The sequence below is a fragment of the Salvelinus fontinalis genome, chromosome 14 (assembly GCF_029448725.1).
Source record: "Salvelinus fontinalis isolate EN_2023a chromosome 14, ASM2944872v1, whole genome shotgun sequence".
Classification (NCBI taxonomy): Eukaryota; Metazoa; Chordata; class Actinopteri; order Salmoniformes; family Salmonidae; genus Salvelinus; species Salvelinus fontinalis.
In genome coordinates this window covers 4,563,744-4,590,987 of record NC_074678.1, presented here as the reverse complement: position 1 = coordinate 4,590,987, position 27,244 = coordinate 4,563,744, and the positions used below count along the sequence as shown (strand labels likewise).

Below are 27,244 nucleotides of genomic sequence, written 5' to 3'. Positions count from 1 at the left end.
TATTTAAAGGTTATTCGTTTTGGGCACAAATACACACACAAAATGTAATAAATACAAATAATAGCCAAGATAGTTATTTACAGTTATACAATACATTATTTTCGGAACTTCACGTAAAACACACGGTTGTACAGAGGGTCCATTTGGAATTGAGTCCGTCCTCAGCTGTACAGTGTGGGTCGCCGTGCCCGTGGAGGGGAGAGTCTGGACGGAGGGTGTGAGTCTGGACAGATCCCTCTCCTGGATCTGAGCCTCCAGACTCAGGTGAAGTAGGAGTCTTGCATGGAGTAAAGGTGGTCGATAGGCGTGGCCAGGGATGAGTCACACAAAGACAGGCAGTCTCCGTCGCCTAAGTTACAGAGAGGGTTCCCATCCATCTCCACATAAAGGGCCTTGCAGCCTGAAGGGGGGGGGGAGAAAGAGTGAAGGGGATGAGAGAGAGAAAAGGGAATAGAGGGGAGATAGAGTGAAGGGGATGAGAGAGAGAGAGAGAGAGAGAGAGAGAGGGAAAGAGACAGAGAGAGTGAGGGAGAGAGAGATTGGGGAGAGGGGAGAGAGAGTGGGGGAAAGAGAGAGAGAGGAAGCAAGAAAGGGGGGAGAGAGAGAGAGAAGGAAGAGAGAGAGGGTGTTTACAGAACAGGGGGAGAGCGAGAGAGAGAGAAGGGGTATAGAGAGAGAGGACGATAGAGAAAGAGAGAGCGGTATAGAGAGAGAGTGGGGGAGAGAGAGAGACAGGGGAGAGGGGGTATAGCGAGAGAAGGGGGGGGGGAGGGGGTATAGGAAGAGAGAGAGGGGTATAGAGAGAGAGGGTATAGAGAGAGAGAGAGAGAGAGATTGAGAGAAAGGGGAAGAGAGAGAGGGGGGGTACAGCGATATAGAGAGGGGGGTATAGAAAGATTGCGAGAGAGAGAGGGGGGGGGGAGAAAGAGGGAGGAGAGAGAGAGAAAGATACTTTTGTTAATTATCTACTTCACTTGCTTTGGCAATGTTAACATATGTTTCCCATGCCAATAAAGCCCTTAAATTGAATTGAATTGAGAGAGAGAGAACAGGGGTATATAGAGAGAGAGAAATTCGACATACCAATAAGGATCTGGCAAAAAATACTTGAATCAGTTATGGAACCCATTGCCCTTTATGTTTGCGAGGTCTGGGGTCCGCTCACCAACCAAGAATTCACAAAATGGGACAAACACCAAATTGAGACTGTATGCAGAATTCTGCAAAAAAATCCTCTGTGTACAACGTAAAACACCAAATAATGCATGCAGAGCAGAATCAGGCCGAAACCCGCTAATTATCAAAATCTAGAAAAGAGCCGTTACGTTCAACAACCACCTAAAAGGAAGCGATTCCCTACAGAGAGATGAACCTGGAGAAGAGTCCCCTAAGCAAGCTGGTCCTGGGGCTCAGTTTACAAACAGACCCCACAGAGCCCCAGGACAGCAACATGATTAAGCCCAACCAAATCATCAGAAAACAAAAAGATAATTACTTGACACATTGGAAAGAATAAACCAAAAAAAACAGAGCAAACTGGAATGCTATTTGGCCCTAAACAGAGAGTGCAACGTGGCAGAACACCTGACCACTGTGACTGACCCAAACTTAAGGAAAGCTTTGACTATGTACAGACTCAGTGAGCATAGCCTTGCTATTGAGAAAGGCCGCCGAAGGCAGACCTGGCTCTCAAGAGAAGACAGGCTATGTGCACACTGCCCACAAAATGAGGTGGAAACTGAGCTGCACTTCCTAACCTCCTGCCAAATGTATGACCATATTAGAGACACATATTTCCCTCAGATCACACAGATACACAAAGAATTCGAAAACAAACCCAATTTTGATCAACTCCCATATCTACTGGGTGAAATACCACAGTGTTCCATCACAGCAGCAAGATTTGTGACCTGTTGCCACAAGAAAAGGGCAACCAGTGAACAACAAACACCATTGTAAATACAACCCATATTTATGCTTATTTATTTTCCCTTTGTCACGTTCCTGACCTGTTTTCTGTTGTTTTGTATGTGTTTAGTTGGTCAGGACGTGAGCTGGGTGGGAATTCTATGTTGTGTGTCTAGTTTGTCTGTTTCTATGTCAGCCTAGTGTGGGTTCTCAATCAGAGGCAGATGGTAGTCGTTGTCTCTGATTGAGACTCATATATAGGAGGCTTGTTTTGTGTTGGGATTTTGTGGGTGTTTGTTTCCTGTCTCTGTGATTGTCTGCACCAGATAGGTCTGTGTCGGTTTTTGCACATTTGTTATTTTGTATTGTTGTTTGTAGTGTTTCACTTGTTCTTTATTAAACATGTTTAACACTAGCCGCGCTGCACTTTGGTCCTCTCCTTCACCCCTGGAAGAAAACCGTTACACCCTTCTGTACTTTAACCATTTGCACATCATTACAACACTGTAAATAGACATAATATGACATTTAAAATGTCTTTATTATTTTGGAATTTTTGTGAGTGTAATGTTTACTGTTAATTTTTATTGAGAGAGAGAGGAGGGGTATAGAGAGAGAGGAGGGGGTATATATATATATATAGAGAGAGGAGGGGGTATATATATACAGAGAGAGAGGAGGGGGTATATATATATACAGAGAGAGAGAGGGGGTATAGAGAGAGAGGAGGGGGTATAGAGAGAGGAGGGGGTATATATATACAGAGAGAGAGAGGGGGTATAGAGAGAGAGGAGGGGGTATAGAGAGAGGAGGGGGTATATATATACAGAGAGAGAGAGGGGGTATAGAGAGAGGAGGGGGTATATATATACAGAGAGAGAGAGGGGGTATAGAGAGAGAGGATGGGGTATAGAGAGAGGAGGGGGTATATATATACAGAGCGAGAGAGGGGGTATAGAGAGAGAGGAGGGGGTATAGAGAGAGGAGGGGGTATATATATACAGAGAGAGAGAGGGGGTATAGAGAGAGGAGGGGGTATATATATACAGAGAGAGAGAGGGGGTATAGAGAGAGAGGAGGGGGTATATATATACAGAGAGAGAGAGGGGGTATAGAGAGAGGATGGGGTATAGAGAGAGAGAGAGGATGGGGTATATATATATACAGAGAGAGAGAGGGGGTATAGAGAGAGAGAGAGAGGAGGGGGTATATATATATATATACAGAGAGAGAGAGGAGGGGGTATATATATATATACAGAGAGAGAGAGGAGGGGGTATATATACAGAGAGAGATGAGGGGGTATATATATATATATACAGAGAGAGAGAGGAGGGGGTATATATATATATATATATACAGAGAGAGAGAGAGAGAGGGTATAGAGAGAATGGAGGTATTTACCGTAGGGGTGCATGTGGTCCCCGGGCATCTGTGGAGGGGTGAGTCCCTGTCTAAAGGGCTCCATGTCATATTCCTGCACCCCCAAGGAGGTGGCCTGGGCCAGGGCCTGCATCTGCTGGAGGCTGGGGTGGTGGTGCTGGGGGTGGTGCTGGGGGTGGTGGTACAAGCCCAGAGGGTTCAGGTCAGAGGTCAGACTGCCACAGGAGGGCGCTGTGGAGCACAGGAATCACAGGATAGGTCAATCTCAACAAATCAACAATATAACAATTACACACACTACATAAAGCTTACCCTGTGTGTGTGTGTGTGTGTGTGTGTGTGTGTGTGTGTGTGTGTGTGTGTGTGTGTGTGTGTGTGTGTGTGTGTGTGTGTGTGTGTGTGTGAGTGTGAGTGTGTGTTGGTGTGTGAGTGTGTGTATGTGTGTGTTCAGTGACTGCTGATTGGGCACACTGGTTGATTCAAAGTTGTTTCCACGTAATTTCAAGTAAATTCAAGTAAACCAACGTGAAACCAACGTGGAACAGACGTTGAATTGACGTCTGTGCCTAGTGGGTGGTACAGTAGCCTACCAGTGTGATGTGCTGGCTGTTCTTGCTGCTCTTGTTGCTGCTGCTGTTGCTGCCTTCTGGCCAGTTTCTTCATCTACAATATCAACAGAAATACAATTTAATTACATATACGTCTACAATATCAACAGAAATATAATTTAATTACATATACGTCTACAATATCAACAGAAATATAATTTCATTACATATACATCTACAATATCAACATAAATATAATTTCATTACATATACATCTACAATATCAACATAAATATAATTTCATTACATATACATCTACAATATCAACATAAATATTATTTAATTACATATGTCTATAATATCAACAGAAATTTAATTTCATTACATATACAGTTACGTCTACAATATCAACATAAATATAATTTAATTACATATTTACAGTTAAATCCACAATATAAACATAAATATAATTGATTTACATATTTACAGTTACATCTACAATATAAACAGAAATATAATTTAATTACATATATACAGTTAAATCCACAATATAAAGAGAAATGTATTATAATTACATAGACAGTTACATCTACAATATAAACATAAATATAATATAATTACATATTTACAGTTACATCTACAATATAAACAGATATAAGGTCATTTATAGTTACATATCACTCCACAGCCTCTCTCTCAAACCTAGTCTTCATAGGAACATGTTCACTCAGTTGAAACATATTAATAGTGGAGGGAAAGAAAATAACATATTTCATGGAGGGAAACCCACACACGCTGCCCGCTGTAAGGAAATACAGCCCTTATCTGGAAGGATCTATGAGTGAGATGTCATCAGTTTCCTGAATAGAGAGATAACAGGAGTGATTTCCAGGTTGGCAGCACAGCACACTGCCGAAAGAGTTCCCTTATTAATGGTACACATGAAAGTATCTGGGAGGTAGCAAGTGTGTAGGGGGGCAGAGGGGGGCAGGGGGGGGGGGGGGGGGGCGCAGGCAGCATCACATTACTGCACCTTGGCTCTTTGGTTTTGGAACCAGACCTGCACGACTCTCACGCTCAGACCGGTCTCCGCTGCCAAGGTCTCCCTCACCTTGGAGAGGAAGGGAAGGACAGAGGGAAGGAAGGGACAGAGGGAGAGAAGAGGAGAGGGACAGGGGGAGAGAAGAGGAGAGGGACAGAGGGAGAGAAGAGGAGAGGGACAGAGGGAGAGAAGAGGAGAGGGACAGAGGGAGAGAAGAGGAGAGGGACAGAGGGAGAGAAGAGGAGAGGGACAGAGGGAGAGAAGAGGAGAGGGACAGGGGGAGAGAAGAGGAGAGGGACAGAGGGAGAGAAGAGGAGAGGGACAGAGGGAGAGAAGAGGGACAGAGGGAGAGAAGAGGAGAGGGACAGAGGGAGAGAAGAGGAGAGGGACAGGGGGAGAGAAGAGGAGAGGGACAGAGGGAGAGAAGAGGAGAGGGACAGAGGGAGAGAAGAGGAGAGGGACAGGGGGAGAGAAGAGGAGAGGGACAGAGGGAGAGAAGAGGAGAGGGACAGAGGGAGAGAAGAGGAGAGGGACAGAGGGAGAGAAGAGGAGAGGGACAGGGGGAGAGAAGAGGAGAGGGACAGAGGGAGAGAAGAGGAGAGGGACAGAGGGAGAGAAGAGGGACAGAGGGAGAGAAGAGGAGAGGGACAGAGGGAGAGAAGAGGAGAGGGACAGAGGGAGAGAAGAGGGACAGAGGGAGAGAAGAAGGACAGAGGGAGAGAAGAGGGACAGAGGGAGAGAAGAGGAGAGGGACAGAGGGAGAGAAGAGGAGAGGGACAGAGGGAGAGAAGAGGAGAGGGACAGAGGGAGAGAAGAGGGACAGAGGGAGAGAAGAGGAGAGGGACAGAGGGAGAGAAGAGGAGAGGGACAGAGGGAGAGAAGAGGAGAGGGACAGAGGGAGAGAAGAGGAGAGGGACAGAGGGAGAGAAGAGGGACAGAGGGAGAGAAGAAGGACAGAGGGAGAGAAGAGGGACAGAGGGAGAGAAGAGGAGAGGGACAGAGGGAGAGAAGAGGAGAGGGACAGAGGGAGAGAAGAGGAGAGGGACAGAGGGACAGAAGAGGAGAGGGACAGAGGGAGAGAAGAGGAGAGGGACAGAGGGAGAGAAGAGGAGAGGGACAGAGGGAGAGAAGTGGAGAGGGACAGAGGGAGAGAAGAGGAGAGGGACAGAGGGAGAGAAGAGGAGAGGGACAGAGGGAGAGAAGAGGAGAGGGACAGAGGGAGAGAAGAGGAGAGGGACAGAGGGAGAGAAGAGGGACAGAGGGAGAGAAGAGGAGAGGGACAGAGGGAGAGAAGTGGAGAGGGACAGAGGGAGAGAAGAGGAGAGGGACAGAGGGAGAGAAGAGGGACAGAGGGAGAGAAGAGGGACAGAGGGAGAGAAGAGGAGAGGGACAGAGGGAGAGAAGAGGAGAGGGACAGAGGGAGAGAAGAGGAGAGGGACAGAGGGAGAGAAGATGAGAGGGACAGAGGGAGAGAAGAGGAGAGGGACAGAGGGAGAGAAGAGGAGAGGGACAGAGGGAGAGAAAAGGAGAGGGACAGAGGGAGAGAAGAGGAGAGGGACAGAGGGAGAGAAAAGGAGAGGGACAGAGGGAGAGAAGAGGAGAGGGACAGAGGGAGAGAAAAGGAGAGGGACAGAGGGAGAGAAGATGAGAGGGACAGAGGGAGAGAAAAGGAGAGGGACAGAGGGAGAGAAAAGGAGAGGGACAGAGGGAGAGAAGAGAAGAGGGACAGAGGGAGAGAAAAGGAGAGGGACAGAGGGAGAGAAGAGGGACAGAGGGAGAGAAAAGGAGAGGGACAGAGGGAGAGAAGAGGAGAGGGACAGAGGGAGAGAAGAGGAGAGGGACAGAGGGAGAGAAGAGGAGAGGGACAGAGGGAGAGAAAAGGAGAGGGACAGAGGGAGAGAAGAGGAGAGGGACAGAGGGAGGGAAGAGGGGAGGGAAGGAGAGAGAGGAAGTAAACGTGATATGACCCTTGTAGTCTACATATCCTAATATAAGGACACTTCCATGATGACTCTTATCAGTACAGCGTATTAACTATAGCTACCAAACCTCAGACCCTTGTGATGAAGACAATAATCAGCTGTTGGAGAGTATTCTGATTGAGGACCCTTCAAAGTGCAAACTACACCCCCAGCTTTTCTGCATTCTCTTTAGGAGCCCGTTGGTGTACACCTAGGCCCTACCTTCCGGCAGGGCTTGGAGGAGACTTCGAAGGATGCTTTGAAGGCCCGTCTCTGGTGGGTGGTCAGAATGGTGCGTGGACGTTTGGGTCGTTTGTGTTCAGGGTCGTCTGCTCCGCCGCCACGTCTGCCTGAAGCCTTCACACTGCCCTCATCCCCTTTCTCCTCCTCCTCCTCCTCCTCCTCATCCTCACTTTCACCTGCCAAGACAGGACAAATGGAAAAAAATCCATATATTACCATTCTGAGGTTTATAGACACACACACACACACACACAAACACACACAGAACGTGTACCTGAGTCTGATGAGGTGGGTCTGTCCACTTCCTGGTTGTAGTCTCTAGCACAGAGCAACCGTCCTTCCCTGAGGACACAGCAGTCTCCAGTCCGCAGAAGACAGGAACACAGACTGCAGCTAAAACAGGCCAGGTGGAACACTGCAGCTCCAGCATGCATCACCAGCTCTGCAGGGGAGATAGCCTGTGCACAGCCACCACATCTCACTGCAAACAGACTGGAGAGAGAGTGTGTAATGTTTACTGTTAATTCGTTTTGTTTGTTCCCCTTTTGTGTATTGTCTACCTCATTTGCTTTGGCAATGTTAACACATGTTTCCCATGCCAATAAAGCCCCTTGAATTGAATTGAATTGAATTGAATTGAGAGAGAGAGAGAGAGAGCGAGAGAGCGAGAGAGCGAGAGAGCGAGAGAGAGAGAGAGAGAGAGAGAGAGAGAGAGAGAGAGAGAGAGAGAGAGAGAGAGAGAGAGAGAGGACAGAGAGAGAGAGAGAGAGAGAGAGAGCGTTTAAACCTAAACAAGTTTAAACAATCTAGGTTTCTAGGTTTAAACATAATCTAGGTTTCACTTTCAACGAGCATTGCTATGTAATGACTTTTGTATTGAGCACTTTTTCCGTCTCTACTGCTCTGGTGCACTGCTTGAGTGACAGCTCCTCTACCCCAAATAATAGTTCAACACACCACGCTTCCCAGACACAACTTCTCTAGACGAGCTCTCAGAGGTTACTGGAATGTTGCTGAGTCGTTCAGTCAATCAAGACTGCCAGCTTACATACCCCCCCTCCTTCTCCCCCTCTCCCTCTGCTCTCCCTCAGACACTCAGACAAATACCCCCAGAGTGGCGAGTGTGCATCTTAGCGCCTGGCAACCAGCACTGGGGGCTCAGCCTCGGAGACTGTTACCACGGCTCTGGCTGCCGTGTCCGAGGCCGCGCTCCCGGGAAGCGGTAGAAAGGCGCTCCGCATGCCATGGCTCCAGCCGGAGGGGGGGGGGGGGGAATCAGGACTCCCGATGGGAGAGGCTGGGACTGCCGGTCCCGGGAATTATCTGCGGAATTATCCCTAAGTCTGCTTAACCTGAGAGGAACTAAAGAAGAGCCAGACCCGAATCAGCAGACGTATTATTCTGCTCTCTGGCAGCCACAGCAGTTTGGATCTGTCAACCAGGATGGTGCGTCATCAGTTTGGATATGGGGGTTGTTTTCTGACTTAATAGAACCAAGGGTCACACCAGTGGCGTCTCCATGGAAACTCGTTTCTCCATGGAAACTCATGACTCGTTTTTTTTCTCTTTGCTAGGGAAGTGGATGCTATGTTTTTGTCTCTTTGCTAGGGAAGTGGATGCTATGTTTTTGTCTCTTTGCTAGGGAAGTGGATGCTATGTTTTTGTCTCTTTGCTAGGGAAGTGGATGCTATGTTTTTGTCTCTTTGCTAGGGAAGTGGATGCTATGTTTTTGTCTCTTTGCTAGGGAAGTGGATGCTATGTTTTTGTCTCTTTGCTAGGGTGTGGGGTTGCTTTGCAAGTGACACTGTCTGTTATTTATTTAGAGTTCAAGGCATACTTAACCAGCATGGCTACCACATCATTCTGCAGCGATACACCATCCCATCTGGTTTGCGCTTAGTGGGAATATCATTTTATTTTAACAGGACAATGACCCCAAACACACCTCCAGGCTGTGTAAGGGCTATTTGACCAAGAAGGAGAGTGATGGAGTTTCAAGTGACGGGTCGAGAGTTTCAAGTTCTTTGGCGTCCACATCACCAACAAACTATCATGGTCCAAACACACCAAGACAGCTGTGCAGAGGGCACGACAACACCTTTTCTACCTCAGGAGACTGAAAAGATTTGTCATGGGTCCCAGATCCTCAAAAAGTTCTACAGCTGCACCATTGAGAGCATCCTGACCAGTTGCATCACCGCCTGGTAGGCGCTACAGAGGGTAGTGCGTACTGCCCAGTACATCGCTGGGGTCAAGCTTCCTGTCACCCAAGTCATAGACTGTTCTCTCTACTACCGCACAGCAAGCGGCACCGGAGCGCCAAGTCTAGGTCCAAAAGGCTCCTTAGCAGCCCCCCCCCACCCCCCCCCCCGCTGCTACTCGCTGTTTATTATCTATGCATAGTCACTTTACAAATTACCTCGACTAACCTGATTGATTCGATTTAAAAAAAAAATTGGTTTATTTAGTAAATATATTATTAACTCTATTTAAGGGCTTGTAAGTAAGCATTTCAGAGTAAGGAATACAACACCTGTTGTATTCGGTGCATGTGACAAATATATATATATATATTTGTTTTTTGATGGAGTGCTGCATCAGATGACCTGGCCTTCACAATCACCCGACCTCAGTGGTCGGGATGGTTTGGGATGAGTTGGACCGCAGAGCGAAGGAAAAGAAGCCAACAAGTGCTCAGCATATGTGGGAACTCCTTCAAGACTGTTGGAAAAGCCTTCCAGGTGAAGCTGGTTGAGAAAATGCCAAGCGTGTCCAAAGCTTTCATCAAGACAAAAGATGGCTACTTTGAAGAATTTTGACTGGTACTGTATTTTCAACATCCGTAAAATATGTATTTTTAATTATCCATACATTATGTATTTTCAGTGTCCGGAAAATACTTATTTTTAAAAAAATTCGAAAATACTTATTTTCAACTTTAATTCAGAACCGAAAATGAACCTAATTACAACATCTGGAGAATATGTGTTTTCAACGTAATTTTGCTTACTGGATATCTCCTATTGATATTTACCTACCCAGTATGTTCTTGTTGGAACAAGAGGTAGCCCTGAATTGAACATGTTGTTGACTGTTACGAACCAACAACATGACCCCAAGTATGACCCCCAAGAATCATGTTTTCACACAAAAATACAAAAAGACACTCAGACACACAGAGGTTAAAATGTCACAGTGTAAACAGCAACGTCCCAAAGCCCTGCATTGCTGAGACCTATTGGTGTTGCTGTGGGGTTGCCGGGGAAACGGTCAAGCTTATTCTAAGTAGCCCATGAGGGGACCGACCCAAGCCGTCTGCCAACCCTTAATGTCTTTGGTATGTGCACTCATTTTTGCCAAGACCTATTGCACCTATGGCATGGTTCCCCAACTGGCGGCCTACGGGCCGGATTTGGCCCACGGGTTTTTTTTATTTGGGCCCCCCAAGTTTTCTGAGCAAGAAAAAATGTGTTGGACATAAAAGACTGTAAAAGCACCAGGGGCCTAATTTATCAATCATGCATAGGCACAATCTGTGCGTAAACCATACGTTGGATCATTTCCACACAAAGTGTGATATTTATGAGTATGAATGTTTGAGAGCGTGAGTAAATGTACGCACAGCCACGGCCATGCGTACGCACAGCCACGATCATGCGTACGCACAGCCACGACCATGCGTACGCACAGCCACGATCATGCGTACGCACAGCCACGACCATGAGGTACGCACAGCCACGACCATGAGGTACGCACAGCCGCGACCATTTTTTATTTATTTATTTCACCTTTATTTAACCAGGTAGGCAAATTGAGAACATGTTCTCATTTACAATTGCGACCTGGCCAAGATAAAGCAAAGCAGTTCGACACATACAACAACACATAGTTACACATGGAGTAAAACAAACATACAGTCAATAATACAGTGAAAAATAAGTATATATACAATGTGAGCAAGTGAGGTGAGATAAGGGAGGTGAAGGCAAACAAAATATATAATATATATATATAAATAAATAAAAATATAAAAAAACGCCATGGTGGCGAAGTAAATACAATATAGCAAGTAAAAAAACACTGGAATGGTTGGTTTGCAGTGGAAGAAAGTGTAAAGTAGAGATAGAAATAATGGGGTGCAAAGGAGCAAAATAAATAAATAAATACAGTAGGTAAAGAGGTAGTTGTTTGGGCTAAATTATAGATGGGCTATGTACAGGTGCAGTAATCTATGAGCTGCTCTGACAGCTGGTGCTTAAAGCTAGTGAGGGAGATAAGTGTTTCCAGTTTCAGAGATTTTTGTAGTTCGTTCCAGTCATTGGCAGCAGAGAACTGGAAGGAGAGGCGGCCAAAGGAAGAATTGGTTTCGGGGGTGACCAGAGAGATATACCTGCTGGAGCGCGTGCTATAGGTAGGTGCTGCTATGGTGACCAGCGAGCTGAGATAAGGGGGGACTTTACCTAGCAGGGTCTTGTAGATGACCTTTAGCCAGTGGGTTTGGCGACGAGTATGAAGCGAGGGCCAGCCAACGAGAGTGTACAGGTCGCAGTGGTGGGTAGTATATGGGGCTTTGGTGACAAAACGTATGGCACTGTGATAGACTGCATCCAATTTATTGAGTAGGGTTTTGGAGGCTATTTTGTAAATAACATCACCGAAGTCGAGGATTGGTAGGATGGTCAGTTTTACAAGGGTATGTTTGGCAGCATGAGTGAAGGATGCTTTGTTGCGGAATAGGAAGCCAATTCTAGATTTAACTTTGGATTGGAGATGTTTGATGTGAGTCTGGAAGGAGAGTTTACAGTCTAACCAGACACCTAGGTATTTGTAGTTGTCCACATATTCTAAGTCAGAGCCGTCCAGAGTAGTGATGTTGGACAGGCGGGCAGGTGCAGGCAGCGATCGGTTGAAGAGCATGCATTTAGTTTTACTTGTATTTAAGAGCAATTGGAGGCCACGGAAGGAGAGCTGTACGGCATTGAAGCTCGCCTGGAGGGTTGTTAACACAGTGTCAAAAGAAGGGCCAGAAGTATACAGAATAGTGTCGTCTGCGTAGAGGTGGATCAGAGAATCACCAGCAGCAAGAGCGACATCATTGATGTATACAGAGAAGAGAGTCGGTCCAAGAATTGAACCCTGTGGCACCCCCATAGAGACTGCCAGGGGCCCGGACAACAGACCCTCCGATTTGACACACTGAACTCGATCAGAGAAGTAGTTGGTGAACCAGGCGTGGCAATCATTAGAGAAACCAAGGCTGTCGAGTCTGCCGATGAGGATGTGGTGATTGACAGAGTCAATAGCCTTGGCCAGGTCAATGAATACGGCTGCACAGTACTGTTTCCTATCGATGGCGGTTAAGATATCGTTTATGACCTTGAGCGTGGCTGAGGTGCACCCATGACCAGCTCTGAAACCAGATTGCATAGCGGAGAAGGTATGGTGGGATTCGAAATGGTCGGTAATCTGTTTGTTGACTTGGCTTTCGAAGACCTTAGAAAGGCAAGGTAGGATAGATATAGGTCTGTAGCTGTTAGGGTCAAGAGTGTCCCCCCCTTTGAAGAGGGGGATAACCGCAGCTGCTTTCCAATCTTTGGGAATCTCAGCCGATACGAAAGAGAGGTTGAAAAGGCTAGTAATAGGGGTGGCAACAATTTCAGCAGATAGTTTTAGAAAGAAAGGGTCCAGATTATCTAGCCCGGCTGATTTGTAAGGGTCCAGATTTTGCAGCTCTTTCAGAACATCAGCTGACTGTATTTGGGAGAAAGAGAAATGGGGAAGGCTTGGGCGAGTAGCAGAGGGGAGGGCAGTGCTGTTGACCGGGGTAGGGGTAGCCAGGTGGAAAGCATGGCCAGCCGTAGAAAAATGCTTATTGAAATTCTCAATTATAGTGGATTTGTCGGTGGTGACAGTGTTTCCTATCTTCAATGCAGTTGGAAGCTGGGAGGAGGTGTTCTTATTCTCCATGGACTTTACAGTGTCCCAGAACTTTTTTGAATTTGTGTTGCAGGAAGCAAATTTCTGCTTGAAAAAGCTAGCCTTGGCTTTTCTAACTGCCTGTGTATATTGGTTTCTAGCTTCCCTGAAAAGTTGCATATCACGGGGGCAGTTCGATGCTAATGCAGAACGCCATAGGATGTTTTTCTGTTGGTTAAGGGCAGTCAGGTCAGGAGAGAACCAAGGGCTATATCTGTTCCTGGTTCTAAATTTCTTGAATGGGGCATGCTTATTCAAGATGGTGAGGAAGGCATTTTTAAAAAATATCCAGGCATCCTCTACTGACGGGATGAGATCAATATCCTTCCAAGATACCTCGGCCAGGTCGATTAGAAAGGCCTGCTCGCTGAAGTGTTTCAGGGAGCGTTTGACAGTGATGAGTGGAGGTCGTTTGACCGCTGACCCATTACGGATGCAGGCAATGAGGCAGTGATCGCTGAGATCTTGGTTGAAAACAGCAGAGGTGTATTTGGAGGGCAAGTTGGTTAGGATGATATCTATGAGGGTACCAGTGTTTACGGAATTGGGGTGGTACCTGGTAGGTTCATTGACCATGAGGTACGCACAGCCACGACCATGCGTACGCACAGCCACGACCATGCGTACGCACAGCCACGACCATGCGTATGCACAGTGCCAAGTGGTGGAAATGGGAACTGCTTGTCAAGCATAGGCATTTCTTGATTGACATGCTATATAATTTCACCACATCATTGAATTTGTTACGATAATAACCCATATTGAGTATAGTCATTTGTTAAATTAGAGGTGAAAGTGAAACCACTATAAAAAAAAATGCTATAATGGCAAATGGAATGAGAGATGGCTAAACTTGATCCGTTTGGAGATTTGCTATACGCTGCAGAGGTGGTTTTTAGAGACAGGTGGGACTTATTCTGCAGAAAGTACAGATTGGCTCAACAAATATCGTTTCCAAAAAACTATCTTATAGGATTTTTGCGAGGATTTAAGACCTACTTTAAAAAAGGCAAACACATGCCATTCTCCGTCAGATCCAAGTGCTATCCACACTCGAGTTTTTGGCAATGGGCACTTTTTAGCGAGAGCTTGCAGATCGCCATCTCATAGCCCTCGATGAGCCAATATTTTGGATGCAATAATCAGCCAAGTGAACAGTAACACATACATTTGAGTCATTTAGCAGACGGTCTTATCCAGAGTAACTTACAGTTAGTGCATTCATCTTAAGATAGTTTTTAGTTTTATTTTATTTAACTAGGCAAGTCAGTTAATTAAGAACAAATTCTTATTTTCAACGCCAGCCTACCAGGGAGCAGTGGGTTGAATGCCTTGTTCAGAGGCAGAACGACATATGTTTACCTTGTCAGGGGATTCGATCCAGCAACCTTTTAGTCACTGGCCCAATGTGCTAACCACTAGGATACCTACCTGCTACCTGGTTACAGGCATAGAAAGTACATTTTTCCTCATTAACGTAGCTATGAGTAGAGTCAGAGCTAGAAGGCGGGGGGGGGGGGGGGGGGGGGGCACAAATGAGCGACCCGAATAAAACCTTTTGATTGGTTGTACTCAATCTCTGACACTAGCACCTCTATTTCAGTCTCTGAATTTTTTATTTTTTTTTGGGTTGCCCCATTTGTATTTCATGGTATTGCGTTGTATATGCCCCATGGGCTTTAAATATTTGATTTGAACCATATATGGTTAGTGGCGTTTCGAAATGCAAATAGCCAAGGTCGTGAACGAGCACTGAGGCTGAGAACAATTGGTATTTTTCAATGGTTATCTCCTATCGGTGTGCATATGACACTCGTAGGGTTGTTCACACCACGAGTGTCATATGAGTGTCATATAAATCACACTTTTTTTCTATCCGTACCAACATTCTAAATTCCATTCGTAAGTAGTATTTTAGAATAATTTATATGCAATATTGATAAATGAGGCCCCAGGACTTGGAACAATCGAACAAGGCCACAGTAAATGTACACACTCAAGCTAGTAACAAGAACATTACTGAGAGAACTCTCTCTCTCTTTCTGTCTCTCTCTGTTTGTCTCTCTCTCTCTGTCTCTGTCTCTCTCTCTTTCTGTCTCTGTCTCTGTCTCTCTCTCTCTCTCTCTCTCTCTCTGTCTCTCTCTCTCTTTCTGTCTCTCTCTCTGTCTGTCTCTGTCTCTCTCTCGCTCTCTCTCTCTCTCTCTCTCTCTCTCTCTCCCCCCCCTCAACCTCCACTCTATGCTGTTACGGCCGTGCACTGTGACCACTGTCTGTGTATGAGTCACAAGGCAGCTCTCCCTCTCTGTTTCAACCCAGGGGGAAGGTCACTCTGTTCCTTGTGTTCCAGATACACAGAGACAGACTTCAGTCCACCCATTGTTCTCCAACGCTCCCAGCCTTACCTCTTGAACCTGACTTTTAGTCCAGACCTCAAGTAGGCATGATGCAGACAGATCCTGTTGCTGTATCAGGTGAACCTGGAGCCAGACCGCGGTGAACACACACACACACACACACACACACACACACACACACACACACACACACACACACACACACACACACACACACACACACACACACACACACACACACACACACACACACACACACACACACACACACAGAGAGAGCCAGTGGATCTGATTAAGATCTGGGGTCTGACCATCAGCCTGCAAACCAACCTACACTCCTAATCTACCTGCTAACTGTACTGTACTGTACACCCAACCTAATCTACCTGCTAACTGAACTGTACTCTACTGTACACCCAACCTAATCTACCTGCTAACTGAACTGTACTGTACTGTACACCCAACCTAATCTACCTGCTAACTGAACTGTACTGTACTGTACACCCAACCTAATCTACCTGCTAACTGAACTGTACTGTACTGTACACCCAACCTAATCTACCTGCTAACTGAACTGTACTGTACACCCAACCTAATCTACCTGCTAACTGTACTGTACTGTACACCCAACCTAATCTACCTGCTAACTGAACTGTACTCTACTGTACACCCAACCTAATCTACCTGCTAACTGAACTGTACTGTACTGTACTGTACACCCAACCTAATCTACCTGCTAACTGAACTGTACTGTACTGTACACCCAACCTAATCTACCAGGTCATCTATCAGATTAGATACAGGTAAACTAGCCTATAAACGTTTTCTGTAAGTACAATCAATTATCTGTCATTCATCTGTATCACCAGTCACAACTCTCGCTGCCCATGTCAACTGACTCGACAGCTTTTATTAGTGATGTTGTCTTCAGACCATCAGCAGAAAACCAGGCTACTTCTTGACCTGATTCAGTTCAAACCAAACTACACTCCTAATCTACCTGCTAACTAAACTGTACTCTACTGTACACCCAACCTAATCTACCTGCTAACTGAACTGTACTGTACACCCAACCTAATCTACCTGCTAACTGAACTGTACTCTACTGTACACCCAATCTAATCTACCTGCTAACTGAACTGTACTCTACTGTACACCCAACCTAATCTACCTGCTAACTGAACTGTACTGTACACCCAACCTAATCTACCTGCTAACTGAACTGTACTGTACTGTACACCCAACCTAATCTACCTGCTAACTGAACTGTACTCTACTGTACACCCAACCTAATCTACCTGCTAACTGAACTGTACTGTACTGTACACCCAATCTAATCTACCTGCTAACTGAACTGTACTCTACTGTACACCCAATCTAATCTACCAGGTCTTCAGACCATCAGCAGAAAACCAGGCTACTTCTTGACCTGATTCCGTTCAAACCAACCCACATCATCATCATTCAGTTGCAAGTAGGCCACGGTTCTGGTTAGTATGTATTACAATAAATAGGAAAACAGTCGGTTCGGAGGTATAGCAGAACCCTGGCCCGGCCCAGGGACAATGATGTGTATCAGAACTCTGGCCCGGCCCAGGGACAATGATGTGTATCAGAACCCTGGCCCGGCCCAGAGACAATGATGTGTAGCAGAACCCTGGCCCGGCCCAGGGACAATGATGTGTATCAGAACTCTGGCCCGGCCCAGGGACAATGATGTGTATCAGAACCCTGGCCCGGCCCAGAGACAATGATGTGTAGCAGAACCCTGGCCCGGCCCAGGGACAATGATGTGTATCAGAACCCTGGCCCGACCCAGGGACAATGATGTGTATCAGAACCCTGGCCCGGCCCAGGGACAATGATGTGTATCAGAACCCTGGCCCGGCCCAGTGACAATGATGTGTATCAGAACCCTGGCCCGGCCCAGTGACAATGATGTGTATCAAAACCCTGGCCCGACCCAGTGACAATGATGTGTATCAGAACCCTAAGGGTACAGACACTAAGACAGAGCGGCGCTGTTTACCTCGAATGGATGTTTTCTCTGGTGAAATAGATTCAGCTTCTTGGTCGAGACAGAGCCGTTGGGGGCGGTACCTGGCATGAGGCCCCCTGCTAATTGGTCAGGTCAGATATCTCACGGTTGAATGGGCGTCATCCCATTGGACACCTAGGCACCTGGGCACGGGGCTATCCAGATGCCAACGCATGGAATGCCCCCCTCATAGTGGGCACCGTCCCTAAAAGGTTCACACCCTAAACCCACCGCCTCTCCTGTCAGAATCCCTCCTACCCACCAACATATGGCTCTTTACGGTTCCCGTTACACCTCCACCTCTCTCCTCTGCTCGCTCCTTTGGCAAAATGTGTAAAATAGCTTGAGATTGTCTAAAAAAAAAACATATTTGTCCCTCAGCCTCATGGGGGGGGGGGGGGGGGGCAAAACAGTGCCACGCCACTACCTCCAGCCCTTTCTGTACATGCCAACTGTCTTCCTGTTGTCATTAAACTCTGTGGTCCTTTTTTAGGATCTTTATGGCTCAGGAAACATCCCAAACAGCAAAGAGATCACAGCTTGGTCACTATAAGGGATGTGTTGGTGTGTTAGCCTTCAGGGTACCAGCCAATAGCACCAACCAGGGCCATAGCCAACGCTGCAAGGGAATTTCATTTCAATGCACTGTCACTGAGAAGGAAACATTTTGGGCAGAGTAAATGAGTGTGATGTTTCCAGTCTCGTCGCTTGGCAGAGAGGCCATCACTAAATTGTTCAGAAATAATGTACGCTGCCTCTGTTTGGGCTTGGCTCTAGTTTAGGTGTGAGATATAGTGTGTGTATGTGTGTGTGTGTGTGTGTGTGTGTGTGTGTGTGTGTGTGTGTGTGTGTGTGTGCGTGGGTGTGTGTGTGTGTGTGTGTGTGTGTGTGTGTGTGTGTGTGTGTGTGTGTGTGTGTGTGTGTGTGTGTGTGTGTGTGTGTGTGTGTGTGTGTGTGTGTGTGTGTTTTGGGAGGAATTTAGGGAGGGGAGGTTTATGTAAGTGACGCTTTTGAATGGGCCATATGTTGTCCCCAGCTTGCCGTTGCCACACCGATGGGTTTTGATAATTTAACACATTTTGACAATGTGTCAGTTGAGCTCTACCCGAGATCGCGCTGTCTGTGTGTGTGTGTGTGTGTGTGTGTGTGTGTGTGTGTGTGTGTGTGTGTGTGTGTGTGTGTGTGTGTGTGTGTGTGTGTGTGTGTGTGTGTGTGTGTGTGTGTGTGTGCTCGCTCTCCTCTCACATTCCAGGGCCCATGCTGCCCCTTCCTCCTGCAGTCACCTTGTTCTCCAAGAGCTGCGACTCCCGTGCCAAGTTCCCTTTCATACAAACACATACATACATCATATATCCCCAGTATTTATCTACAGTAACTATCTACATGATCTATCTACTTGATCTATCTATAGTATCTATCTACATTATCTATCTACTGTATTTATCTACAGTAACTATCTACATGATCTATCTACATGATCTATCTACATGATCTATCTACATTATCTATCAACATTATCTACCCATAGTATCTACAGTTGAAGTCAGAAGTTGACACTTAAGTTGGAGTCATTACAACTCGTTTTTCAACCACTCCACAAATTTCTTGTTAACAAACTATAGTTCTGGCAAGACAGTTAGGACATCTACTTAATGCATGACACGTAATTTTTCCAACAATTGTTTACAGACAGAATATTTAACTTATAATTCACTGTACCACAATTTCAGTGGGTCAGAAGTTTACATACACTAAGTTGACTGTGCCTTTAAAAGGCTTGGAAAATTCCAGAAAATTATGTCATGGCTTTAGAAGCTTCTGATAGTCTTATTGACATAATTTGAGTCAATTGGAGGTGTACCTGTGGATGTATTTCAAGGCCTACCTTCAAACCCAGTGCCTCTTTGCTTGACATCATTGGAAAATCAAAAGAAATCAGTCAAGACATCAGAATAGAATTGTAGACCTCCACAAGTCTGGTTCATCCTCGGGAGCAATTTCCAAATGCCTGAAGGTACCACATTCATCTGTACAAACAATACTATGCAAGTATAAACACCATGGGACCACGCAGCCGTCATACCGCTCAGGAAGGAGACGCGTTCTGTCTCCTAGAGATGAACGTACTTTGGTGCAAAAAGTGCAAATCAATCCCAGAACAACAGCAAAGGACCTTGTGAAGATGCTGGAGGAAACAGGTTCAAAAATATCTATATCCACAGTAAAACAAGTCCTATATCAACATAACCTGAAGGCCGCTCAGCAAGGAAGAAGCCACTGCTCCAAAACCTTCATAAAAAAAACAGACTACGGTTTGCAACTGCACATGGGGACAAAGATTGTACTTTTTGGAGAAATGTCCTCTGGTCTGATGAAACAAAATATAACTGTTTGGCCATAATGACCATTGTTATGTTTGGAGGAAAAAGGGCGAGGCTTGCAAGCCGAAGAACACCATCCCAACCATGAAGCACAGGGGTGGCAGCATCATGTTGTGGGGGTGCTTTGCTGCAGGAGGGACTGGTGCACTTCACAAAATAGATTGCATCATGACGAAGGAAAATTAGGTGGATATATTGAAGCAACATCTCAAGACATCAGTCAGGAAGTTAAAACTTGGTCGCAAATGTGTTTTCCAAATGGACAATGACCCCAAGCATACTTCCAAAGTTGTGGCAAAATGGCTTAAGGACAACAAAGTCAAGGTATTGGAGTAGCCATCACAAAGCCCTGACCTCAATCCCATAGAACATTTGTGGGCAGAACTGAAAAAGCGTGTGCGAGCAAGGAGGCCTACAAACCTGACTCAGTTACACCAGCTCTGTCAGGAGGAATGGGTCAACATTCACCCAACTTATTGTGGGAAGCTTGTGGAAGGCTACCCAAAACGATTGACCCAAGTTAAACAATTTAAAGGCAATGCTACCAAATACTAATTGAGTGTATTGTAACGTTTGTCTAAGTCGTTCTCCTCCTCAGACGAGGAGGAGCAAGGATCGGACCAACATGCAGCGGGTGATGAATACATGATAGATTTATTTTAAACAAGACGAAACACGAAACACGAAGAACACTTGATAACTACAAAACAATAAACGATGTGAACAAACCTGAACTAGAGAACATAACGCACTAACAGGAACGAACACATACACGAACGAAAACGAAACAGTCCCGTGTGGTGCGACATACACAGACACAGGAACAATCACCCACAAACAAACAGTGTGAACAACCTACCTTAATATGGTTCTCAATCAGAGGAAACGTAAAACACCTGCCCCTGATTGAGAACCATATCAGGCTAATAGACAATGAACCTAAACATAGAAACACATAACATAGAATGCCCACCCCAACTCACGCCCTGACCAACTAACAAAGACAAAATAAAGGAAATCAGGTCAGGAACGTGACATGTATGTAAATGTCTGACCCACTGGGAATGTGATGGAAGAAATACAAGCTGAAATGAACCATTCTCTCTACTATTATTCTGACATTTCACATTCTTAAAATAAAGTGGTGATCCTAACTAACCTAAGACAGGGAACTTTTACTAGGATTAAATGTCAGGAATTGTGAAAAACTGAGTTTAAATGTATCTGGATAAGGTACATTATCCATCTACAGTATCTATCCCCAGTATCTATCTACAGTAACTATCTACAGTATCTATCTACAGTATCTATCTACATTATCTATATACAGTATCCATCTACGGTATCTATCTACAGTATCTACAGTAACTATCTACATTATCTACAGTAACTATCTACATTATCTACAGTAACTATCTACAGTAACTATCTACAGTATCTACAGTAACTATCTACAGTAACTATCTACATTATCTATCTACATTATCTATCTACATTATCTATATACAGTATCCATCTACAGTAACTATCTACAGTATCTACTGTATCCATCTCCAGTAACTACAGTATCTATCTACACTATCTACAGTATCTATCTACAGTAACTATCTACAGTATCTACTGTATCTATCCACATTCTCATTTTTTTATTCAGAACTTTTTAGCATGTGGCACTTGCACCTTTTTGTTATTATTTCAAGCATTGATTAAATGAAATATATTTTTGCATCTCGGCCTCCTTGATTTATTTCCTTTTGATGGTTTGAGTGCGAGTATCTAGGTTATTCTACACACGTAAACCTACTGCTGTCACGTTCCTGACCTATTTATGTTAGTTTGTTATGTGTGTTAGTTGGTCAGGACGTGAGGTTGGGTGGGCATTCTATGTTTTCTGTTTCTGTGTTGGTTTTGGGTTGCCTGGTATGGCTCTTAATTAGAGGCAGGTGTTTGGCGTTCCTCTAATTAAGAGTCATATTTAGGTAGGCGTTGTCACAGTGTTCGTTGTGGGTGATTGTCTTCCGTGTCTGTGTAATTGTTTGCACCATACGGGACTGTTACGGTTTGTTCGGTTTGTGTAGTCTAATTGTCCTATTCGTGCGTTCTTCTTGTTTTTATGTAAGTTCGTCGTATAGGTCTGTTCTACACCGTTTTGTTGTTTTGTTAGTTTATACAAGTTCGTGTCTATGTTAAACGTTTGTAGCCTGTGTGTGCACATCGTTTATTTAGCTTCACGATCGTTTTCTTGTTTTGTTAAATAAATATGTGTTCAAACTTCGCTGCGCCTTGGTTCCCTCAATACTCCTCCTCTTCCGAAGATGAAGAGGAGGAGGACCGCCGTTACAACTGCAGTGAATCAACTCCACAAAGACCCTGACATTCAGTAGTAACACTGAGAGAGAATACCCTGACATACAGTAATAACACTGAGAGAGAAGACCCTGACATACAATAGTAACACTGAGAGAGAAGATCCTGACATTCAAAATGTAACACAGAGAGAGAAGATCCTGACATTCAGTATGTAACACTGAGAGAGAAGATCCTGACATTCAGTATGTAACACTGAGAGAGAAGACCCTGGCATACAATATGTAACACTGAGAGAGACGACCCCAACATTCAGTAAGTAACACTGAGAGAGAAGACCCTGACATACAGTAGTAACACTGAGAGAGAAGATCCTGACATTCAGTATGTAACACTGAGAGAGAAGACTCTGACATACAGTGGTAACACTGAGAGAGAAGATCCTGACATTCAGTATGTAACACTGAGAGAGACGACCCCAACATTCAGTAAGTAACACTGAGAGAGAAGACCCTGACATACAGTAGTAACACTGAGAGAGAAGATCCTGACATTCAGTATGTAACACTGAGAGAGAAGACTCTGACATACAGTGGTAACACTGAGAGAGAAGATCCTGACATTCAGTATGTAACACTGAGAGAGAAGACCCTGACATACCGTAGTAACACTGAGAGATAAGACCCTGACATACAGTAGTAACACTGAGAGAGAAGACCCTGACATTCAGTATGTAACACTGAGAGAGAAGACCCTGACACACAGTAGTAACACAGAGAGAGAAGATCCTGACATTCAGTATGTAACACAGAGAGAGAAGATCCTGACATTCAGTATGTAACACTGAGAGAGAAGATCCTGACATTCAGTATGTAACACTGAGAGAGAAGATCCTGACATTCAGTATGTAACACTGAGAGAGAAGACCCTGACACACAGTAGTAACACAGAGAGAGAAGATCCTGACATACAGTAGTAACACAGAGAGAGGAGATCCTGACATACAGTAGTAACACAGAGAGAGAAGATCCTGACATTCAGTAGTAACACAGAGAGAGAAGACCCTGACATACAGTATGTAACACTGAGAGAGAAGATCCTGACACACCACAAATGGACTAAAGAAATGTCATCAGTGAATTTAGACATTTCTTTAAACGTCTTCCCAAATGTTTATTGGCACACACACACTCCGACACACACTCCGACATGTCAAGGACAAAGCTTGGGATGCAGGCAGGCTGTCAAAGCCTGGTGGGTGTACAGAGTGCAGCGGGCCTGACAGGTGCCATGCCATTGTGGCTCCAGGTGCAGCTATACTGAATTCCAGCTTTACTAACTCTTATAATTTCACATTCCCCTGTTCTTTTCTATGGACACGAAGTCTAAGTGAGTGAAGCTGGGTACTGTTCCTGTACTGACATGGAATTGCAAACATTCTCTTATCTGACAGTATCTATACACAGTATCTATCTACATTATCTATCTACATTATCTATACCCAGTATATATCTACATTATATATATACAGTATCTATACCCCGTATCTATCTACATTATCTATACCCAGTATCTATCTACAGTATCTATGCCCGGTATCTATCTACATTATATATCTACATTATCTACACCCAGTATCCAGCTACATTATCTATACCCAATATCAATCTACATTATCTATCCACATTATATATCTACATTATCTATATCCAGTATATATCTACATTATATATCTACATGATCTATACCCAGTATATATCTACATTATATATATACAGTATCTATACCCAGTATCTATCTACATTATCTATACCAGGTATATATCTACATTATCTATACCCAGTATCTATCTGCATTATCTATCTACAGTATCTATCTACATTATATATCTACATGATCTATACCCAGTATCTATCTACATTATCTATACCCAGTATATATCTACATTATCTATACCCAGTATATAGCTGCATTATCTATCTACAATATCCACACCTAGTATATATCTACATTATCTATACCCAGTATCAATCTACATTATCTATCCACATTATATATCTACATTATCTATACCCAGTATCTATCTACATTATCTATCTACATTATCTATACCCAGTATCTATCTACATGATCTATCTACATGATATATCTACAGTATCTATACCCAGTACATATCTACATTATCTATCTACATTATCTATTTGTCTGTAGGCATTCTCTTATCTGACAGTTCTACCCCCAGTATCTATCTACATTATCTATCCCCAGTATCTATCTACATTATCTATCACCAGTATCTATCTACATTATCTATCTACAGTATCTATCCCCAGTATCTATCTACATTATCTATCTATCTGCAGACATTCTCTTATCAGAAACATGGAATATATTTAACTGGCATTTACTAATGCTTTAGCCACAATGCACAAGAGCAGTAGCACACCCATTCCCCTCACCCTCCTTCACCCTTCACCCTCCTCACCCTTCACACCCTCCTCACCCTTCACCCTCCTCACCCTTCACACCCCTCACCGTTCACCCTCAACCCCTTTTGCCCTCCTCACCCCTCCACATCCCTAACCCCTCACCCACCTCACCCCTCCACATCCCTAACCCCTCACCCTCCTCACCCTTCCACATCCCTAACCCCTCACCCACCTCACTCTCTCCTCCCCTCACTGGGCTACTGGCTCCTAAGAGAACAATAGCAATAAGAGACTGTCTTTAGGGGGTGGAATCCCCTGTCCCGGGTCCCTTTCCCCCAAGCTCTGTTTCTAGCTTCAACACATTCCTCCTGACCTCTGGAAGACATCAGGCCACAAAACACTATTGAAGAACATCGGGGGTCAAAGCAAAAAAGGGGAACATTATTTGTTAAAGGAGAAGTAGTCTATGTGATCATGTTATATTATGGAAATAAATGCCAAACAAAAATGGCAATAAAACAAAGTTACAATTATATTCCTCTAAATTGTATTTTCCTTTTATAAAAATAAAAAAAACTAGACCTATGTGGAAATTCGACTTGTTTTGAACAAACCAAGTAGACCTAGAGCCAGGCCATAATCCAGATTAAAAAAAGAGAAACTTTTCAATCATGATGAGAATATCAACCTTCCCCTCACGGTGATTAAATCTAAACCAACACTTACTTGGCGTAGTCGCGCTTGCAGTACAGTTTCTGGTCCCGGAGAAAGCAAGTGTTCTTGAGCGGGTCGCCACACGCCACGCACCGGACGCATTGCTCATGCCATAGGCCGTCAATGACGCTAAGCAGGTACTTGTCGCGGATGAGGCGGTGGCATCCCACACACACCGTCTGTGTCAAATCTACCCCAGGAAATAACGACAACGTTTGGATAATTAGTCGTTATTAGACGTTTATTATATCGAAATATGTGTAGTATTGAATCAGTAATTATTTTAAAAGCCTAAAACCTAAAGCATTATATATTTAATCAATTGCAATATAAATGTTGACTCACAATTTTCTAGGATAGAATACATATTAGGCTCAACAAATACGTAATTTAAACATTAAACATATAAATATTATCTACAGTGACCTGCTGTAAAAATATATATGCATCACAACTTTGCTACAAAAATATTTTATGGACATGTGATAATTGCAGTCTATTTTAACAAGTCGTTTTTAATAAGTCGATTTTAACAAAACCTTATTTAAAAGTCTTGCATGCAATGTTTTTAAAATGATTTTTGTTATTGCTAGTTTTTTGTTAATTAAGCCTATTCAATTCCGTAGTTGCCTATACTCACCAAGTAAAGATGCAGGATGTCCTTCCCCCATAGTTTCATCCAACAAAGTTCTGCGAGGAGAAAATCATTGTGAGCCTTGTGGAATTATATATCCTTCTTGAGATGTCAATCGTTGATTCAGTTTGATTTAAAAAAAAAATGTTTAAATGCTGTTGAGTTCATAGGTCGAACTCAAATCAAATCAACGTTTAGGCCTATTGGTCGTCTTGCAGATGTTATCTCAAGCGCGGTGAAATGCTTATATTTCCAGCTTCAACAATGCAACAATATCTAGCAATATAATACACACATAATCCAAACGCTATGAACAAGAAATTAAGACATATAAGAACGAGCAAGTCAGTGTCCGAAATATAAATATATATGTAAACCAATGTGAACGGTGTGTATCGACAGCATATGAAAACTGGAATAGACCCGCGGAAATAGAAATCAAATAGGTTAATAAAAAATAAAACATTTGACATTACCAGGATGTTCTTCTGTTTATGTCGATATTTTTGAATCTATTTTCTGATATATTCCATTCTAATCTCTTCTGGGTTGATGAAAGCAATGCCCTGGTCGAGTTGGATGAAGAAGACCGTAGAAAACTTTCCCAGCCGACTCGAGCGTTTCCAATTCCCTTCTTAGTGCTGCTCCTCGTTATTGAGCATTTATCTATCAATTCACCTATTAGTCCGAGACAGAGAGACAGAAGGAGACAGAGAGAGACAGAGAGACAGAAAGAGAGAGAGGGACACAGAGAGAGAGATGCGTTTAAGAAAGCACCTACACATTGTTAGTGTTCGCTCTCTCTCCATCACTTTTCCTTCTACCCCCATCTCCGTGTCAGACTCCATGCGCACCCTGGCAAGTTCCTCACAGCAGTGTATTATGAAGTTAATACCAGCACACCTCATATAGCTTAAAGACTATACATGACTTACTTTCATTAAAAATAAAACGCCTAATGCGTATGTGAATCTAGAATAAAAGGATACTTTTGCAAAACAGAATATAAAAGAAAAACGATTTACTTATAAACTTACCTATGTGTTATGCTTATTCAGGACATTTGATTCATTTACGGTGACACATTTGTCATCTAAAATTCTATTTGATATTGAAGATTGAACCTATAAGCCTAAAGCTGTGCAATATTGTCCTTTCAGGTCTACTTTTCGATAGGAAAATATTTTTCAAAACATGGTGGCACGTATGTCTTGCAGTTTGCTTCTTGTTTAAGGCTACTGAATCATTTAAATGTAGCCTAGGCTAAAACTTATCTTAATAAATTAGGATACCATTTGATTATTTTGATGCAGGCTACAAACATTA

The 27,244-nt window shown here is 44.1% G+C and overlaps 1 protein-coding gene across 1 annotated transcript; it reads right to left on the bottom strand.

The window, feature by feature from the left end:
* On the bottom strand, positions 1-26,883 carry lmx1a (LIM homeobox transcription factor 1, alpha). Its single transcript, XM_055943827.1, has 9 exons — positions 26,395-26,883; positions 25,925-25,974; positions 25,297-25,474; positions 7,360-7,577; positions 7,065-7,261; positions 4,873-4,950; positions 3,882-3,954; positions 3,313-3,522; positions 1-400 (listed from the first exon to the last, which is right to left on the bottom strand). Exons 2-9 carry the CDS (start codon positions 25,953-25,955, stop codon positions 261-263), a joined length of 1,125 nt encoding a protein of 374 aa, XP_055799802.1. The 5' UTR covers positions 25,956-25,974; positions 26,395-26,883; the 3' UTR covers positions 1-260.
* Positions 26,884-27,244: the final 361 nt, after the last annotated feature.

What these genes read in the sequence shown, in the direction of transcription:
- lmx1a (XM_055943827.1), bottom strand. Translation starts at nt 25,955, where the DNA reads ATGGGGGAAGGACATCCTGCATCTTTACTTG. An exon ending in ACATCCTGCATCTTTACTTG is followed by an intron (nt 25,475 to 25,924) that starts GTGAGTATAGGC and finishes TTCCTGGGGTAG; the next exon opens with ATTTGACACAGACGGTGTGT. An exon ending in ACCCACCTCATCAGACTCAG is followed by an intron (nt 7,262 to 7,359) that starts GTACACGTTCTG and finishes CTGTCTTGGCAG; the next exon opens with GTGAAAGTGAGGATGAGGAG.